Genomic DNA, 21457 nt, shown 5'->3' on the forward strand with positions numbered 1-21457 from the left:
TCACCAGAAAGTGAAAAAAATCCTGTTCTTCTGAACGAACCAAACACAGTTTCCTAAGTGTGAGTTCTTGGGCTCTACCCAGCTGTGTTACCAACTCTATGTGAAGTGATTTACACAATCATTTAGTCTATGAGTAAAAGAGACAGCAGATGGAGAAGTATGAATTTTCAGGCCACGTTTAGTAACAGATGTCTGAATCCTTGGTTGCTTAGGGACTTCCCAGCAGTACCCACAATCTCCGGAATGCACCTCGTTACTTTTACTTCACACATACGCGGCATTTTAAGTCCCAGTTTTTAGGCAGTCACAAGAAGACACAATCCCCAAGCACAGCTAAAAACCCACGGGTGTCCCTGTGGCCCATCAGATGGAGCTCTTCCCTGGGCTGGGACCCTGCAGCCAGCAGCAGCAGCCACAAAACACGCACACTGTCCTTCCAGCACACACACCAGTTGTTCCCAGACTAAGGCAGAGTGGGAGGCCACAGGAGAAGAGATATGTGATGCACTCTGTACCTCACACTGACCCTGTCACGATGGTGAATAAGCTCAAAGACACCAACAACCTGTCCTGCTCACCCACAGTAAAGCTTATCTGCCCCACGTAGAAGATAGTTTCCAGTATCTCTTTTATAGATCAGACACAGCAGGTCAACTTCTTTACCTAGTACAACACTTATTGTCAACTGATATCAACACACTGAGCAAGACAGTTAACATTTACCTAATGGGGCCATTGTGCCTCCCTCCTCTTACACAGCCTGTTAAAAAGACTGTAGCTGAACAAGCCTTGTAACCCCACTGTTTTGCCTGTGGTACTTTCCCCCACTGTCCTTAACAAGAGCACACTTGAAAGAAAGAAACAGAGCCGTGCAAACCTGAGAAATCAGGTAACACTGGGCTTGTGCGTTTGTAGACTTGAACAAAGAACATCACAGGCTTATTTACAAAGAATTGGGACATGGAAAATGTTGTATATTGTTATATTTAACCTTGTGTTAAAAACTACAAAGCACTTCCCTTCTGAGAATTAGTTATGTTTAACCACTTAGCTGCAAAAGGCCACAAAGGCACTTCCTGTTCATACACGATTACTTCCAAAGTTAAATGCTCTTAAAGGCTGATCAGGCATAGCATTAATCACCCAAACCTATTTACTTCAGAAAACAACTAAATTTCAACAACAGACTATGTGCTGATGAAAGAGTCATCAACAAAATAAAGGATTCTATTTAGAAAATTCAGTATTTTCAAATGTGCTGTGAATGCAGCCTAATTTTCTAATGTTTAGGCAATCATAGCAATTTTCTGTTCAAACCAGAGGCCAATTACCCTGTCATTTGTGCATGCAAACTAATCAAATAATGCAGGTATCAGCCTAAACATTCAATTCTATAATTCTTCTGAATTATTTTTAATCTATTTTATATAAATATCCTATATCCAACCATGATTTCTGGCATTGCCAGGCTGTCACATTTGCATAAGATGTTGGCCCCAGGTGTTGGATGAGTTATAAGGTGCAATTTCACTAAGCACCTTCTATTGCTACATCCACCTTTTACAGCAAAACACAGAAGTTAGTATTGCTCCTTATCAACAACTAATTATGAATAATGTTTTCAGGCAGTGACTACTTCCCAGTGACATGGTGAATTTAGCATTTGAAATCAGAGTTCAAACCCCATTAGCCATTCCAAACATTTTCAGTCTGAATCTATTCTAAATAGCTTTTAGTCTGAAAGTCTGTTACCAGTGGTTAAATCTTTTGACGGATGCATCAACAATGATGGTATTTACTTCCTGCAAAGGCTGCCCTCCTAAGAGAGCTAACCACACACAGGCAGACACGTCCCTCTCTGTTAATGTTTAGATTCGATCTCTCTCTAAAGAAAAGCTGCTCAGCCCCATTTTCATCCAAGTAAACAGATTTACTTAATGTTTACTCATTTACTGCAATGAGTTAGTCCATTAAATTAAAATGAAGTCTAAGGTGCAACTATGCTGTACAAATACCACTGTGCAGAGGCCCCCTGACAAACTGCTGGTCTGCTGTCCCAGCACAGACCTCACCATGGAGGTACGTGTGTGGGGCAAAGTGAAAGGAGAGCAAGCACAGAGAACATTTAAAGGATGGATTTTGCAGCATCACTGCCTAAATCACACTCCGTGTGAGAGGCTAAGCTTTGCCCACAGCTTGCTTTGCTGACTGCATTAGCTGTCTCTACTTAAACAGCTGGAGTGTGTCCCTAGAACTGTGGATACCTCTCACTCTCCTGCTGGACGATGTGAACTTGCACGTCAAGAACACCCATATACTATTAGTCATGAGAGTAATGGACTCAACTTCTGCTCCTCTAAGAATGAGCAGATACTGCTTGTCACATGGGAAAGTGGGAGCTAATTCATGTGCTACTGAAAATAAACCGTGATCTCACCAGTGCAACCCTTCTGATCTCAGAAATAAAGTCATGTTTACAGAGGTATTTCCAAGGAGGCTCCAAGGCCTGTGCTTCAAGCTGCCCCTATGGCACACATGTTGTTTCGTGTGAAGAGGCAGTGTCCTTTCCTACTCTTGCTCTCTCCCCTTAAAGATGTATCTGATTCTGTTATGAAGTTCTGTATCCAAATGACCATCTTTTGCCCCTGCACAATATCTAGATAGCAGAGGTTTCACAACCTGAAAATCAGGGACATTTTGGGTCTTTCTTGTTCAGAGCTAAAAAAAAAAATAAGCCTGGAAACAGTCACACCTGCAGTGATGGCAAGGACCAGCAACAGCACAACTCAGCCCCTCTTCTTCTAAGGCCTCTGTGATACTTAGAGGGAACAGGGCACCCAGGTGGGCTTTCAAAAGCCCAGAAGAGTCAGAAGCATATCAGACTGAACTTCATTAGGTTTTGCACTATGCAGGCAAGCTTTGCCGTCTTACACCTGGTCCTAAATTAAGGCAATTAATTATTTTTTCTATCACAGGTTCAAAACCAGGCATTTGGCCACACTTCTACACAGAGTTTAAAAAAGTCTGAGTTCCATTCCTTGAACAGAGATTTAAAAAGAATCATACATAGGGAGACAAGAAGGAACAAATTTGCATGACCCAGAGAGTTTTAACATGCTTTATATCATACCAAATTGGAGTGCCTATTAAATACTTTAAGCTACCTTTTTAAGACAATTAACTTCTATTTATCAACATACCATTTACATATATTTAGTTACCAAACCTCCACACAAGTAAAGGTATTAGCAAAGGGGTGCTGAGCCTGTTGTCACTAAGGGAGAGTATCCATGATTTTATGCAAGACTCGAGATCCTGGAGAGATTTGAAAAGAGGGTGCTGAGTGTTCAGTGAATTCCAAAGGATGGTGACATGAAGAAAAGATTAAAAAATACTCATGAAAGGATACAGTTTTTTTTGCTTGCATATATGACAGTGCTTAGGAGCAGAAGTACAAATGTATGACAATGAAACTGGGTAAGACTAAGATGTGAAAGGTTAAAGATGAGAGGAAGACCAATTTGAAGGCAGGTGTCACACTTCTTTCCTTCTGGAAAACATGTAGAAGAGAACTGAGAAATAGGACTGCCAGACAGCAGCAGTTCCATTTGTCAAGGGAGAGTGTGGCCAGGTCTGGGGAACAGAAGGTGAAGGAAGCACAGTAACCCAATGATGAGGATGCAAAAGTACCAGCATCACTAACAAGCTTGCCTTTTCTATGAGCACAACAGGAAGCCCATCAACTCCATCTCACTACCACCAAGAAGTACAGTGCAAGTGCTGTATCAATGTATTGCTGCAGAAATGTCCACTGGCCATTGTTTCACAGCACAGCAATGGAAGGGAAATTTGTTCACAAGATCCAGGAACAGAAGAAGCTGAGCTAACATGCTTTTTCTGAAGTGGAAACTGGGCTTTGGGCAGGCAGGAGAGTTATAAGGAAGGCATGACCATTCTGTCCATAGGATTTGCTCACTTTATGGGCCCAAACTGGGGTTGCATCAACACTGAGCCACGAAGTCTGCAGCAACTGCAATCATAAGTTAAACAGTGTCCATCGCTTCCTGGGGCATTATCACGTTAAATACCACTCAGAGCCAGCCTGAGCACCTCCTAATTCAGTCAGACATGGATCTCTTTCTACTCAAATGGCTGACCCAGACTTTTGCACACAGGTGATATTTCAGCAGGACTGAGCAGGCCTATAAATAGAGACTCTGCAACTGGAAAACTTGCCTGGTACGGAAGCTCTGCAGTCCTGTCTGGGGGCAGAGGCTCTTGTTACTGCCACTGACTTTGACAGAAGATAACAAAGATGAGAGAGATTTATCACCAGGATATGGACCCTTCCTACTACTACCCCTGCTCTTCTGTGAGTACAGGCCACCTCTACCATGCAAGTATCTCTCTCACCTGTCTTCATCTTTTACTTATTATTTTTTTAAAATTTAAATAGATTATGCCGAATAGTTGCAAAGCATAACACAGACGAAACATAATAGAAGTAGCTACTAAAATCCAGGCAACAACTGCTCAAAATTAAATAAAAGTAAGGCTATGAAAATATGCTTGACAGACAGAGCTTCAGCAGTAGGATGTGATTCTTTCACTGAGAGGGTTTGCTCTGTGGACTTGAGCTCTGTTACTTTAAATCAAAGGGCTCAAGGGCCTTGTGACAGCACACAGTATGTCTAGTCAGCTTTGTAATGCTAAATTTCAATTTCATAAATTGACAAATGTGCAAAATGGATAAAGGAATTAACGATAATGAGGAAATCTATTCTGTTTAGTTTTCTCTCAATCCCATGAGCACATTAACTCAGCTAATGCCACCAAGGAAATAGAGCCATTTAGTAAAAGAAAGCAGTTGATTAGATTAAGCTGGCCTCGTAGGACAGTAGCAGTGCCATGAGCTGATGGGAAGGGCCCTCACACAGCAGTTACAATTGGTCACAAAATGGAAATGTATTTCTATTAGAGAATGCCTATTCTTCAAAACCTAAATATTTGACAAAGATGGGTTGATTTTGAAGAAGTTGCTGTGCGGTGCCCATGCACTTGCCTGGCAGTACACCTCCCCAGCTGCCCAGCAGGCAACCCCTGTCCTCCTGAGCCGCCCCCACACTGCCATTGGGAGAGCTGCCCTGGACTTCCAGGTTCTCAGGTTTTTTGCAGTTTGGCAGGACAAGCAATGGAGAGTCCAGGATGAGGTCAGGCAGCTCCATGGCTGTGGGGTCTGAGATCCACTGCCTGTCAGTGTCCCACCCATGGGAGCCTTCCTCAGCACCAGGGACTCTAGTGGCCAAATACACCAAAACAGAATGGGATCAGAAGTTACAGATTAAATTAGACTAAATTAGACTATAACAGCAGGGAGAGATTCTAGCACCGGCCAAACTACCACTGTGCTGAGTAAACAGACAAGTATATGTTATGGAATAACATGTTTAGTGAGTTCCCAAAATATATTTGGGAACAACCAGGGCTTCGAGCTTTATCTGATCCCGAATAGTAAAGTCATACATATAAAAATGTCAAAGGAAAAAACCCAACAAAAACAAGTGAATTCAGTGGGAGGGAAGTAAAGCATTAAGCATGAATTAAGAAAATATTAGAGAGCCCTTGGACAACTTCTGGCTCTCCCTCTAGCAATGGAGATAAAATAAATGAATAGATGAACCAAAGGAAAAGAATAACACATATTTGTCTTGTACTTACTGAAAAGTCATCATCAGGGAATAATATCAGATCCTTAAACTGGCTGTCCCCAATACTTTTTTCAATTTCTGTGATAACAGCTTCATAATCCAGAGGCTCCAAGAGTTTGGGTTTTTCCTGCTTTGGAAAAAAAAAAAAAAATCAAGTAAACTCTCTACATCCAAATTTGCCTCCCTTCCCTCTCATAAACTGAGATCTGCTATATTTTTCCTTTTATACACCAAAGCATGAATAATTTCTCTCCTCACCCCAGTCTTCTCAGTTTGTTGTAGCTGAGCTCATGCGAGAGAGTGGAAGGGAGGAAGTTCTGCCAGTTGTGACAGCCTCTCTCCATCTGATAATTCCAGAGCAATCTGTCAGCTCATTACAGAGACTAAACCCACCACATTAACTTACCTGGCATTCTCAGGAATTCTCTCTCTCTTTCCCCATAAATACTTGCAGGCAAATTGACAGACACAGTTTGAAATGGACATAGATACGACTTTGAGCTAATATGTTTTAGAATAAGAAACCTACTAATTTTTTCACTGTCTCACACAGTACCACCTTTTGAACTGCTGGTAGCTTGTGAATGCCACCATATTGTTTTAGTTGGTAATAATCCAAGATTATTCTCCTGGAATAAACTATCTGGCATCCACCCCCATGGTCTTTCTTGTCAGAAACAGGAGTAGTATCATGGTAATAGTACTCTATTATTGCCTGAAATAGCAGTAAAGTAAGAAACCACCACAGGAACCACCAAACAAAACTGAAGTCACAATGTCTTGAAATACAACCCAAAAATAGAAAAAGAGAAGCCTGTCTGACATGCTAGAATACATTAAACAAATGAAGTCAAGCATTCGAGTCACAACATTTGCTTAATTTAAAGATGTAAGTATCAGAAAGAGTGAGTGAGAAAGGACAAGAGAACTGTCAGGAGGGATGGAAAAGCAGGTGACAAGAGTGAAAAAGGACACTAGTGAAAAGCAAATGCAGAAACACTTCTGCTGAACAGTCCTTCAGTCTGATGCAATAGTGGACCTTAAGCAAGTGGTATTTTACCCACTGTTCTTGCATTGGGCTATCCACATTAATATCAAGTTTCCCTCCCTCTTCCCTAAATCAAAACCAAAGTGTGTTGAAAAAGAAAGCTTTTACACCTCCATAAAACAAATTTCTCCAAGACAATCTCGTGATTGTCCACTGTATTTTATTTTTTATATATACATATATATATGTAAAGGACCATACCTGAATTTTTTTATATATGTATATACATATACAAAATTCACATATGGTCCATTATACATACAATGTTTCAAATATAAAAGTCCTTCTCTCTTTTGACTTTGTTCTAAAGAGTTCCTTTTTTTTTTTAGTCATCACAGCTACCTCAAGATTTCTCTCCAGCTCTTGTAAACACTGTTACCCTTCTATTTCGAGTTCAAGACTCCCTTTGGCATCAAACGCATCTATGAAAAGTTTAATTATGTATCAGTAATTCAACCACACAAATTAGATTAAAACAGTGGGATACACATGTTCCTAGAAGGTTATTCAATTGCTGAGCAGCTGATGCTAGAATCACAGAACAACTCAGGTCCTCCGCAGGCCATCCACTCCAATTCCCTGCTCAAAGCATCAAAGCTCCATCAAAGGATGGAGAGACAATTAAAAAAGTTAGAACTGCTTCTTCAGCAGTTCAGTCTATTACTTCTCTTCTCAGTCTATTAACTCTCACAGTCCTGCTTGTCAGCTTAAGAGTTAATAAACTTCTGAAATCATTAGTGTTTTAGCATTCACAGGCCAAAAGCACTATCTGCTGATGCTGAGATATTAAAGAATTGTAAAAGACAGGCAAGACCAACACATAATAGTAAGAAATAGAACAAATAGTCCCATACAACCTGGCCTTGAACACTTCCAGGGATGGGGCAACCGCAATTTCTCTGGGCAACCTGGGAAGAAACTGCTTTAATGTTTAATTTAGATTCTGTGACATCATACTGGTTGTGTGATGTTCAGGTAAGACAAGGAGCGCTACTAGGACACGTGAAACTTCATATGACCCGCAGCCACAGCACCTTAAACTGTCTCAAGCAGGTACTTGGCCCTGGTCTGCACCAGTTGACACAATTACCCAGCCCTGCTCAGGAAGCTCTTGGGCTTAGTAGCTGCCATATTCTTCAGAGAGATTTCAGTGTGTAGTTTGACGACAGTGGTTTCCCACAGGAACTTAATGGGGTCATCTGACCATGTCACCATGCACAGCTTGTTCTTGCTCCCTTTCAAATTACATATAACTCACTGCAGTATCCTTTCAACAGGAGTTTTAGACTCTCCATCATTAAATCTATCATTGCATCTATGTATTAAATACTCCTCTATAAACACAAGCTTCAAGGAGTTGAAACCATGAAGAGAAAACACCAGTGCACCTCTATGCTGTACCACTCATTTTGGTAATGATGCCCAGGTCTGAACAAAGTTCATTCAGTTTAAATTTAGCAGAAAGCAAACTTGTAAGTAGTGCAATTGTTACCTTCAGCAGGAAACCTTATAGCAACCACTTACAGGAAAACTCAAAGTAAAAGTGAAAATATACATGCACTGACATTTATGAGGCACGAGTGTTTCACTGAGGCATTTTTCCTGTACAGTGGTTTCACTAAAACAAGAACATTTTCTGCAGAAAGTTTGTGACATCACACTGAGAACGCCCCCTTCCCAGAGCTGATACTGTCAGGCTAATGGTTTTGCGACAATATCAACTTTTAAGAAGTCAGATATGCCACTGATATCATAACTGTCCACTCTCTCAAAGTAGACGCGTCAATACAATATTAATCTTGGTCAGATGCCTCTTGGAAACATCATGAATGCCAGCTTTCAAAAGTTCCAAAAAAATCATGAAGTAAACAAATGACATAAATAGACACCTTTCTACTGAAGTCAAAGACCATGGAAGAGCTGGGAAATCCCAGAAATCTTGAGACTTCTCTTGAAATATGGGGAGATCCCATAAAAAGTCCTAGCATTTGCAGGTTCTCTATGGCTGTGGAAACTACTCTTATTGCAGAACTAAGAGGTATTCCTTCTTCCCCCTGGAAATCCCTGTAAGGTTGGGGTGAACATAACTACATCTCCTTCAAAATTAACATCACATAGATGTTGGGATGCAGGTGGAGGCAGGGTAAGCTATGTAACATTGCCCTTGCTTTGCTCTTCAGAAACTGGCAATGCTCAGAAAGCCACTCCTGATAGCTGCTGAAACACTCCAGGGGAAAGCTTCTCCTTGGCAGCTACGAGGTCATTTACATGAGACAAGAATACAACTCAAGAAAACCCTGAAGCAGAGAAACACAGCAAGTGCATGAACATCACTGTTCCCACGGCACTAATTCTCTTACTCTCAGTGCTGTAAAGGGCACGATCTGATGGAAACATTTTAACAGATGTTAACAGAGAAGTCTTTTGAGAAAGATTACACATCTGAAATAAATGTAGGTAGGTGTGACATTATCAAATTTACTGCAGAACTTTTCAGCAAAGCACTTCAATATTAATGGTGATGTTTTTCTACTGATGCAATAAAAATTACTTTCTTCCTTCTATGGCATTACAGCAAAATCCTGCATAAAATGCAATACTGTATTATGCCAAAATAATCCCATAAATCAGAGGTGCAAATAATAGGGCATCCTTGTCAATACAGTGGCTGCAGAGATCATCTAGTCCATTCCCTGCCAACAACAAGCACGCTGATATAATAAACATGACACCTCTCTTCATCAATTCTGCATGTTCTTACAGACCATAAAACCAGGTACTGTGGACACTGACTCCATGCTTTGTAGAGCCACTACTTTGAACTTGGCAAAGCTCAGCACTGCAATGCTTAGTGTTGCAGTTTTGATGGGAAGTCGCAGCTGGTTATCTCTAGTTTATCTCTAGAAGCTGCGGGATGGATGCTCAGTTTTCTCTTCACAGGCAGACAGAAGCAGTGATGTTGGGATTAGCAAATTCTGCCTGCAAGCACTAGCAGAGATCTGTAAATGAGTAGGGCTGATTTAAAGCTAATTTAATAACCATAGTGCTGCCTCTTCTCAATTTAACTTGTCTGTTCTTTTTGGAAACAGGCCAACTTGGCAATCTGAGCCAAGATCGAATTATGCTGGCTTGGATTTTTATAATGCTTTTTATATTCTCCATCTCAAGTGAGTAATGAATTTAGTTGTGCTGAAACAGTTGTGAATACATCTAGTAAAAAGGCACTCTCTGACTCCTCACCTGCTACAACAATCTCAGTAGTATCATTTACTTCACACCCTGACAGTGTTGTGGCATGTAGTTTTGAATTTTGGTGAGCCAACTTTTCCAAACTCTTTTGGGATACTGAGAAGCTGTTAAATGAACATTGGAGCCAACACCACAGGAGAATAATCTCTATTTAATTTCACACAGGTGAATCAGCCCAGATTCCACCGGTGATATATGGCTTCATTGCCATCATCTTCTGGTCTAGGTACAAAAGCATTATTTTTCCACACTAGTAATGAGCAAAAATATTCATATAAACGATGTTACAGAATCAGATATGGTACCTGGCTTGCTGCCAGCTGCACAGTCATTGTGCACTGATGCTTGCACCCATCTTCTCTTCATAACTATGTATCATCCTCCTAAAGTCGTATTTCTGTGAACACTCCCCAAAGGAGGAAATGATGTAACTGAGACCAATAGTCTCTGGATAGTCATCCCAAGCCCTTCCCCATCCTAAAAATAAAGTAGACCAAATGCTGTGATTTTCTAATGCTTCAATGACATATTATTCTGACAATGAATCCAAAGTATCTAAAATTTATTGAATTTAATATAGATGTTTAAATAAATTCCTTCTCTTCCACATGCCAGGAAGAAAAAAATTAAAGAAACAGATAAACACAAAGAATTTAAGCTGATGGACTTCAGTTACCCGGACTAAAGTACCTCTGTGACAGGAGGATCCACTGCATGTTCATAAAGACAGTCAAAACAATTATGATGGCCAGATTGGTCAAGATCAAGCAAGACTCTGATTTTGTACTTCATCCAAGCTATGGCTTGTCTAAAATTTCAATTCATTCTACTACACATTTGAAATACTGAAATGGGCAGACTTACAAGAGAAAGGGCCACTTACTAAAATAACAGCATTGCCTTCCTTTATTTTTATAGACTTCTTAATATTATTAACCAAACCCAATTCTACTAAAACTCACAACAGTAAATTAAATTACTTTCCAGGATGGCATCAATGTGAAGTATTTTTCACACTTTTTTGGTTCTTCCTTTCCCCAGTTAAACACTCTGTCTCTGACATAACACATCCTTTTATTTTTTTATATGGTTAATATATGTAGTTAATTATATTCCACCAGGGCAGGCCAAATTCAATTGAATATTTCTTTGTCAAACATGTCTGAAATGAAGCTAAAGAGCAGCCACGACTCCATGACTTTTGGTGGAGGTGTATTGTAAATGCTGAATTTAACCCTGTCTTCAGACATACTGGTGACACAGACTGTCCAGCAGCTCTGAGATGCGACAGCCACAGATCCTAAATACTCAAGGAGATGAAGCTGAGGCTAGAAAACAATTTGGTTTTTATAGAGTCACCAAAACTTTTGCATTTTTGTAGGACCAAGGTATGTCTCTATGAGACAATAGAGCAGTTTGGTGCCTGGGGTGGGCACCATGGGAAGGATATCTCCACTGAGTGCACCTTTTTCCCCCCCCCACCAGAGACCATGGGTGAGCAGCCTGAGACCCAGAGTGCTCCTGGCAGTGGCTCCTGTAGCAGCATTTGTACCCAGTGAGCAGAGACAGAGCAGCCACGTGGGGATTATGGTGTCCCCAACACCCCCAGGCAGTTGAGCTGGGAGTGACAGGTCTCACCCACTCAAAATGCTCTCAACCCCTCTCTCCACTCCCAACACAGTCTTCATCGTGTTATAGATTTCCTTTAAGAAAATAAATTTTACATTTCAAGCACAGGAGAGGCAATTCAACGTCTGCAAAAGGTATTTGGGGAATGGACAGGGAGGCACAGCCAGAACCAGCAGGCAGATGGCCTCTCTTTTTGATTCAGATCTCCTTTTTATGACTGCTTGGCCTATTCTGCATCTATTCACAGTCAACAAACTCTCTGGCCACATTACAAAGGCTTCCTTTGGCTCAGTGTGAAACATAGTCAACAAATTTATTAAAATTAGTGGAACAAAGAAAATTTTTTTTTACATACCCCTCTCTTCCAGCCTAAAATACGCTCACTTGTCAGGTCCAATATGCTTAATTTGTCATGACTTTCAGTAAAACTTGGAGAATTTTATTTGGAAAGAATCCAGTCAGGGCTGCACAGCACAACTGATACACTCTTCAGTGGCAGCAGTGAAGCCAACGTGCCAATAAATTTCATTAAGGGGGTTGCCAGTTCCCACACAATTCTGCCACAGAGAAAACAGCAAGGGATTACAAAGAATTCAACTCCCCAATTCCTAGTGATTCGGAAATTGCCAAGACGCTCTAGTAACCATCAGCTGAGGCAGAGCAAAAGCAACGAAACCTGTTGAAGACCCTGCTGGGAATAATGAAAGTGAAAAATAATTTTCATTCATTAAAGCCTCTTTATTCAATGAAAATTCTGATTGACACCAATAAGGGACCTGCGTGACTAAATGATACTTACTTTGTACAAATACAGCTGGGGTAGGATGAATCCTAACTGCCTACATTCCCATTGTTTTTTGGATCAAAATTCATCAAGATCTACGTTGTATATTTTCCAGCTTTACAAGTTACTGTAAGAGAACTCAGCGTGTTAAATATTTGAAAAATTGAAACACCTCTCATCTGGATGAGCTAACTCAGAAAACCTTCATTTTAACTGATGGGCCAGCTGGAGCCATCAGAGCCTTCAGTGGCACACGTAGCTTCTCCAGCAAGCCGACCAAGGAGCGACCACGGTTACGGCTGCTCAAACCACAGAGATCTGTTCTCAGGCAACTGGGAGTGACCTACTCTTTCTAACACCTCTTATTTCCCAAGTTAGAATTTATCGTTGCTTTCGTTATGAATTTTAAAAGTTCTAGGCCTCGTATCACTACCCCACTCACAGTTAAAATATTCAAGCCACACAGGACTGTTGCTTCAGCACAGCATCCAGCTGGGGGGAGAGAGGGGATGGTTTGTGCTATTCTCTGCTTAATCATAAGCATTTCCTGAATTATGTTTCTCATCCATGATTATGCACCTGACACTGTAGCCTCTCTGTGGTGCTTTCTGAATCTGGAATGTATATGCACAGGCATGTGTATCTATTGACTAGCACTTGTCACTTTGGACACTGGATAAAATTATCAGTACAGTCTGCAGAAAATACTCAAGGTAACAAGACAACAACTTACTTGTCCTCTCTGTCTATGCAGTATCTGGAAACTGTTTTTAGGAAGGAGATAAACAAGTTTCATTTAATCATACAACTACTAAAATCAGCCCCTGACAAGACCTCTAATAAAACTGCTAAGTTTTAAAATTAAATTTAATCAGTTGGCTTTTCAAAACGTCAAAAATGACAGCTTTTAAATTGTGAGGACTTCTGAAGCCTAGACTAAATATTTGCCCATAGGTCACTTCAGGGGAAAAACAAGAAAGTTTTGTAAAGCATCATAAGGTGGTTTTTTTTAAAGTTTAATTTACACAGACCTCTAACCTGGCAACACTCAGCCACTTTCTCTCCCCTTACCTGACCTTAACCAGGAAAAAAAAAAGTACGGTTTTAGCAACAAAAGGCTTTCTTTGAAGGTACCACACTGAATCTATTCATAAAGAAAGCAAGCAAAAGCCAAAGATGAAATTCACTCCTCTTCATGCAGACATCTGAACAGACAGGTAGGATGTGGTGGAAGGGGACTGGGCAAAAGGGATGGAGCTGTGGGAGAGCAGAGAGGAGCTGCCAATAGAGCCAGAGTGTTCTACCCAGCCACTTGCCTTGTTAATGATTACTGCACCCCAGGGAAGGAGAAGTGCCCTGTCACCACAAAGGGGATGCTGAAGTGAGTCTAGGTCAGCTGTTCTGTAAACATGCTTTGCTTCATGTTCACTTTTTTCTAGCACGGTCTCAGGTGGGCAGAGTCATGGCTGCAAACCGAAACCTTAACAAAACCAGCCTGCAACCTGCACGTACTGGATTTGACTAAAGCTTTTAAGCTTCCAGTATAAAGTTTATGCAGACAGCACTTCTGAGTCTATCACACACACACACACATAGGTATATACAGATAACTGCACATATACAGTCATTGTAGTCTCAGGGAAGTCTACATATAAGAAAAGATAGTCCCAATTTTTGCCCTTCCGTGGCACTCAGATGACCCTCCTAGCAAAGGTAGAACCCCAGTTCTGACACTACACAGAATTAGTTACAGCAACAGGCAAACCAGTCCCCTCTGTTTGTGTAAACTGGATGAAAAGGGGAGATGGAGTGATCTACCCACGGTCATCTGTGTACAGGCTCAGGGAATGTACAAAAGGAAGGATATGCCAGGCGATCCTACCTCACCTGCTCCTCCATCAGGATCATCCAGCACAAACCTGCTGCTAAAATGGGGTATATTTTACATAACGCTGTGCACAGCACAAAATTGTCTTTAAAAACAGTTTTATTTACTTTGAAAATAAAGATTTCTTTTTAGTAGACTTTGTCTTTAGAGTGCATAGGAGAGTTTGCTTTTCAGGGACTGAAGGGAAAGCTCTTATCGTGTTCCATGCTGAAGACTTTGATCACTATTGCATGTCTGATGAAGTTGCAATTCAGCACACAAGCAAACACCCATTGTACATTTTCAATTCAAACCTAAAATTTAGATGTATGAAGACCTAGACCTGTCTGCTGAGCAAATAGTTTTCAAAAGGGCTCAACCACTTCAGAAGCCCCTGAAGCAAAAACAACTAAGAAAAATGTTTGCATTAGCTCTAAACAAACTTTAGAAAAAATACCATTTGACTTCTAGAGTACTTAGTAATAAGTCACTGCCCCATGGGGCAAAAATCTCATATGTGCTGTTCCACTTCATTTTACTCAGTGAATAACCCTCTTTCTCTACCTACACTATAGTCACTTATCTCTTCACAAGTTATAGATATTTCTCACGCTATATATCTGAGTAAATTATTGTATTTCCACAGAGGTTTTATCTGTAAAAATTGGTATCATCTATACATGGCCATTATAAACTCATCTCTCACCATGACATTAAAATTGTTATTGTTTCCTTGACATCAACTCCCCACCCAATCAATTATCTGGCTATCAAGGCATTTACACACACAGGATGTAAATGAGAGCAAAATCTGGTCAGCCACACTGAGCCCAGTCAACAACCTACAATCAATTAAAGCTAATCAGAGAATTAGTCTTACAAAAAATGGAGCTTCCAGAAAATGATACAGTCCATCTACAGAAAACACAGGTATACGTGTAGTATACGAAGAAATGCACTCTCTGAGTAAGGTCCCCACATACAAAAGCCTTTACAGCTGCAGTGGCAGTGACACCACTTTGAAATCTGCAGCATTGGAGGACTGATGCATGAAGGAGAAACTGGCTGCTGGTTGATAGCAAAAAGTGCCTGTAGGCCAAAGATTTAACATGCTCCAATTATGAAATATTGGGCAGAAAGACACAGATTGCAAGTCACAAAAGTAAAGCCAAGTATGCCTGCATTTCCTAAGGGCTAAACAAGCTATTGAGAAATACATTCACAGAATAATATGACACAGTGACCCCATCTTATGTCTGAAAAAGAACAGAAATCAGCACAGATTCCCCTGAAAAGCTGAGTTATGTCCCAGACACACGGCAGCCATCCACATCGGGGCAAATGCAGTGCGATCCAAAAGCCTCTGATGAAAAAGGCACGTTGCCTATTTCCAATTAAATGCAACAGGCACAGGGTTACAAGCCCTCTAAGTTTTAGGTCAAACTATGATACACTGTTGTGATTTCTAAGAATCAATAAAATTTAAAGTTTCTTTGACACCACTAAATTGAACACTCAGTTTCTGTTAGCAGAGGATACAGGCAAAAAGGAACAATTATATTCCTTTTTATGTGCAGGCAGGCTGCTGGCTTATTGTTACTATTTGGGCTTTATTTCCAGCCATACTTTCCTGTAAGACTTTAACCACTTCTGGTGAGCACTAAAGTATAGTCAGAATCTGTACATTAATGAAAAAAATCCCTTCTAACCAGGATTTAAGAAGAGAAGTCAAGCTAGCAGTGCCTAGCTTCTACCAAAGTCCCGTGAACTGCCAAGGTTAGATGCTTTCAGCAGCACCACCAGCATTCATTCTGAGAGCCCAAGACCATGAAGCTTAAACACGGTGTGTTGGACTGTATGCCAATAGCTCAGGGCAGCAGGAACTACACCGCAAAGTAGCCTTGTCAAAAAGATCCACTTCCATACAAAATACAAGTCCAAAATAGCAGCCAGTCACAAGCAAAACCCAAGCACCCTACTAGATGAACCACAAAGTATCTTTGTGACCAAGTGTTACAACTGCAAAGTTCTTTTCCTTCCTATTTAAAAAAGTTAATGAAAATGCTCTTCCTTGGCATATTATCATTGATTCTGTTACACTGGACATGCACAATAGCCTTGAAAGAGCCCACAGCATGCACATGCAAACACAGTTTGTAATTGGATGTACAAAACTACAGAAGAAAACTAAACACCTCTTGTGTTGAAGAAAAGGATTCATTGCTTCTTCTTGAGAAAGTCATTACATGTTTTATGATTTAAAGTAGTCTCTCAAGTTAAGAGAATACACTGAAAACCAGTACTTGCCTAAGACTCCCCAACAGCAGGCTCTAAGCGTTTTACCTAAACTTATCTGCAGTTTTAGTTTCAGTCAGTAAAGCTTAGGCACAACGCAGTTAATGTGAGCTTCACAGGGGCCCATGGTGGAGTTTCAGGAGGTTCAGTCCTGGCCCAAAGCCATCACTGGCAAAGGTGCCATCTAGCTCGTGGGGCAGAACCTCGCTCCAGCTTTCCACCAAGGGTTCTGGAGCTTTCTCCATTTGCTCCCTGTACTGCAGAAGGACAGTGTCTTCCTCCTCTTCCTGGCCCTGAGAGATGCCCATCAGAGATCATGAAATCCGAAACAGCACAGACTAACTTTCTACTCCAGAAGCAGCATTATGGATTTTCATGGAACTACCAGACACCTTCTATGAGGTGTCAGAGAGTCTATAAATTTCCCAAATGTACCTCAGTTCTGTAAACTCCTGAACTCCCTGTGCTTCAGTCTCAGACTCCGGTAATCGGTCTCCAGCATTCAGAGTCTCATCACACAGACTGAATGAGACTCGGTCAATACTACATACACTCCGAGAAATAAATCCTACACTTTCCTCTGTGTAGCATGAAGGGTGTTTGACCTGCAATTTCTTGGCAATTTTGCAGAACAGGGGAAAGAAGGGGTTGATACTCACACAGCTTAATCTGTGAATTTCTCCTTGATTCACTCGCCTAGTGGTCCTTCTCTTCTTCCGCAGTTCACTGGACTCCTTTCTGAATCTCCCACGAAAGCTCATTGTATCCGTAGGAATTAAGCACCAAACAAATCTCTCTTTAAAAACTATGCTCCTTTAACCTCCTTTCTTCAGCAGCTTCAGCACAACAACTGGAAGCTGCGTACGCTGTTCAAGGGGGAAGTATGTCTAAAAGTTACATGCTGTATCCACAGTAACTGAACAGAAAGAAGAAGAAAACCAGCAATAACTCATTTCTTCCTGTGAATAATATTGTGCTATTCAGGCGAGAGTGTCTCATTAAACCATAAATACACCCAGCCCCCACCTGTAATGCAAATTGAAATAGGAAGTTGTAGAAAAAACACTGCAACCGAAAATCTATCTTTGTCTCAAACACCATCACATCCTTTCTCCTCACCACCCTCTCTGATTCGAAAGCCTAAACAACTGCACTCTTACTTCATGTGCATCTGCAAGCCAAAAAAAGTCATTCACAGAACAGCCATCTCCTCCTGAGCCCCTCAGTAGCAGACTTCAGCCACTGAGCACACAGTGACAGGTTTGTGCTGCCAGGGCCCAGGGCCTATCTCTGCTTTTGGACCAAGGTAGCAGTTCCCCTTTCAAAATGGCATGAAACATCAATAAGAGGAAGCACCCCGCAAATTCCTAAATTTGCAGACAGTTATAAAAAGTGGAAAATAGAGAAATTTATATGCTGGTATCCAAAATGCATTTTTGTCTTGTGGAAACCTGGTTTTAGAAATGCTTGCAACCTGGCAACTAAGAAACTGGTTGCTTCACCCTGCTTCCACTTCAGGGGAAAGCAAAGCTGCCAGACAGAGCCTGCTCCCCAGATGGTCCACACAGGAGCCATCTCAGCAGCTCTCCCATCCCACTACCCTACACAGCAATCCCAGCAGCTCCTTTTCTCTGCTACTCCACACAGGGGCAATCCCAGCAGCACCTTGACAGGCTAGAAGCCCCTCATTCAGTGCCTCAGAACTGCAGTGGCAATGGGAGCAGTGACATGGTCAAATCAAACTATTCTTAATTAAGGTAGGAGACTCACTTTGTGCTTGGCTGTCTGAAGGCTGGCAGGGCATAAAGGTCTTTTTTAAAACCGAACAAACCCCCTCAGTGCCCACACATGTTCATACACACACACAGAACCTTTTCTTCTTTGTTCCAGCTGAGGATTCATCCTGCTGCAGCAGCAATGCTACACTGCCCTATACACACAGCTTTTATGTGTGCATTGGGTTTTTAGTTTTATTTAATATCTGTGTGCATAACTAAGACAAAGTGATAGTTTTTTTTGCTTTCTCATTCTGGATTTTTTGCAAATTGGACAATAAGCACCTTTTCCACAACTTGTTTCAATTAAGTACTCCGAGATCTGCAGCTTTATCCTGAGTGACATTTTCTGTTCTTTTTCTTTCTAACAAAAAATTCTGAATTCTATGAACTCTTTCACATGTTTCTCAGCATTAGAAATTTGATTCAGCATTACATTTGATCCAAAGTAACAAACCTCTGCAGAAGTTCCAAGGATCGTTCCATATGCTGGATTTCTGAGCCAGGAGAACAGTCACACCGAGCCCAGCGTGTCTGACCTGAGCACTATAAAACCACATTGGTCTGATCAGTTTGCTTTCCTCTCCCACTGTTAAAACATGGTACAACTTCATGAATTAAAGCCCATCTCATTGTTATCTTTGTCATTCAGCTTTGCTTCTGAGAAGATCACCTCCTTTAAACTATTACCAGTCTGCTGTGCGACTGCTTAAGACAGATTTCACTGTACTCCTACTTAGTGGTAAAAACCATCTGTGTCTAGCACTAGAAAACAGAAAGGACAACAGAAACCCTTTGCCAAGGTATGCAGACATTTCAAGTGGCTACCAGTATAGAACCACAACATTAACCAAGTTGGAATCATCCTTGTTTTTTCTCAGACTACCACACTATCTATACTGGAGTCCCTCGTGCCTCTCATATAACACAGTGAACGTGGCTGCCAAGATGAGAGGCCCTTGCCAGAAGTTAAATTTAACGCTGGAATCATCAGCTCTGCTGGCTTCACTTTAGGCAGGTATCAGTTCCTCTCAGAGGCTCCTTTGCCTATCCACTCCTTGCTGTAACTGGCACACAGAACGAGCAGAGCTCCATCTTTCCTTTACTTGGGAAGGCTCTCTCCCAGCTTCCTGCCTCCTGCAGCATGGACTGGCCCCTCCAGGTTGTCCTTTCCACTGAGATAAGGGTCACTAGGGCTTCCTGAAACTTTAATGAACTTGTATTACTCCAAAATAATACAAAATATGAACTTAGGTTCAAGTTTCCAGCTGGTCCTTATCCAGTTTACTCCACTGAGTATCTTTTGTCCAAAGGATTTTCATTCCTAATACTATTAATCCTCATTTATTTCCATATCTCTGACAGACAGACTTTTGTGAACAATGCTAAAGGCAGTTAGCATTGCATTTTCTCAACACCAAGGCATTAAAAGGTTGAAGCAATGAAATAACAAATAAGCTACAGCATTCACACAGAGATATGAACCAAAGTAATAGTAAACAACTGCAAATAAAGACTCCACTTTCTTAGATCTGTTTTGAATGCAAATCCCTCTACACTTGTAATGGGGAATAACAAAACCATTCAAGTGTCTCATAATGCTTTGTCCTGTAGCAGAAGTACAAAGCAAACTTCATTAGCATCAGCGTGACTAAAAGATTTCCTAATTTCTCCTCAAGACTTCTCTACCTCTTCAATTAAAGGTACTGAGTAGTTTAAGATGAAAATAAAATCAGTTAATAAGAATAAAGCTCCTGTGCTGCTTTTAAATTCAGAACTATTATGTATAAGGTAAGAAGTATTATCCATACCCCAGCCTATCCCAAGAAAAGAGGTATTTGGTCATAGGAAAACCACAAGCCTTGGTCTACATTTGTGAACTGTTGTACCCAATTCATATAGTCAAAATAAGGGTGCTGAAGCCTTTCAGAAAACGATAAGTTACGTAAGGTAGTTAATTTAGTGTTTAATTGCCTTCTGCTCTGCTGTCTTTGTGGGAGATGTTCATCTGCTCCCAGCATTTCTCAGAAACTTATAATATCTAGATAGGAAAAATAGTAACATTTGATATCTCTACTCCAGCTAAGGAATAGCTATGCATTCCTTTTGTTGCAAAGCCACTAGCATTAAGTGTTCTAACAGGGGTCACAAGTTATTAAAGAACCTTAAATTCCCTTTTCTTACATTTCTTCTAGAGCTTCTCATTTTCCTTCTAGATCTATTCACTCTCTTAGATAATTTACTTCAGTTTGAATTGTAATATACAGCAATATGTAAAAAAATTGAACGCAACTAATCCATTTCTACAGTAGGTCATTGGGAAATGTATTTCACTAATGCTTTGCTAGCAGTCATAGAAAGATAAAAAAAATTCAGTTCCCTAGAGTGTTTTTCTTCAGCTAGCATAAAAAGACATCTCAAAACATGCTGAATATTTGGGTTGCTGCGTAGCAAATACTGAATTCACTGTATTGTACTTCTAAAATAATAAAATCTACCAACTCCAACCAAGAAGGATCGAGAAGTGATGCTTCAGTTGCTCACATGGACATTCCCTTTCCCTCTCTCTCCCTGTCCCCACCAAATTTAGAGCAGAAAAAAAAAAATCTCATGCAAACATCGAATTCATAGCAAATTTCAGGGAATGAATGCTTCACTTCAGCTCAGGACTTCTGTCCAGAAGCAATGGTGACATGTACAAACAGTGCAACTCAAAAACATAGTCTTGACTTATGCCAGTGTATATATAAATAATTGCATACCCACAGTCATTACACACCTAATCGTGACTTGGGCCTTTTGCTTCACAGATTTGAGAGACAGTTTTATGAACAAGCAAGAAAACTTCTTTTGCTGGAACAAGCTGCACCAACTGCCTATTACACCTATTCTAAAATTAAATTCTGAAATGAAACATAAGCATCTCATAATAAGATTTGCTTCATGTATAAACTAAGACCACTGTGATGACAGTGACACTGCCATTCATACAGTCTTTGCAGAACAGACCAGTACTGAGAGATCTGTCCAACACATTCAACGTTTCACCACTTGGCACAGTACAGATAAGAACCTGTCTACCTCCCTTGAATGACTTGTGGC

The 21457-nt window shown here is 40.8% G+C and overlaps 1 protein-coding gene across 10 annotated transcripts in view; it reads right to left on the reverse strand.

Annotated features, from left to right (window-relative positions):
- Window positions 1-21457, reverse strand: part of DOCK10 (dedicator of cytokinesis 10) — a 122039-nt gene that overhangs the window by 83629 nt on the left and 16953 nt on the right. For 6 of the 10 annotated variants that reach the window (XM_017822405.1, XM_017822404.1, XM_017822410.1 and 3 more), the window contains exon 2: window positions 5719-5838. In XM_017822405.1, coding sequence (XP_017677894.1) covers window positions 5719-5838 — 120 coding nt within the window. Of the gene's footprint in view, window positions 1-5718; window positions 5839-17239; window positions 17420-21457 lie in introns of those variants that run through there. The other 4 variants (XM_017822412.1, XM_017822406.1, XM_017822407.1 and 1 more) reach the window with 3 other exon arrangements.

The sequence above is a fragment of the Lepidothrix coronata genome, unplaced genomic scaffold (genome assembly GCF_001604755.1).
Source record: "Lepidothrix coronata isolate B3197 unplaced genomic scaffold, Lepidothrix_coronata-1.0 Scaffold97, whole genome shotgun sequence".
In the NCBI taxonomy this organism is placed as follows: Eukaryota; Metazoa; Chordata; class Aves; order Passeriformes; family Pipridae; genus Lepidothrix; species Lepidothrix coronata.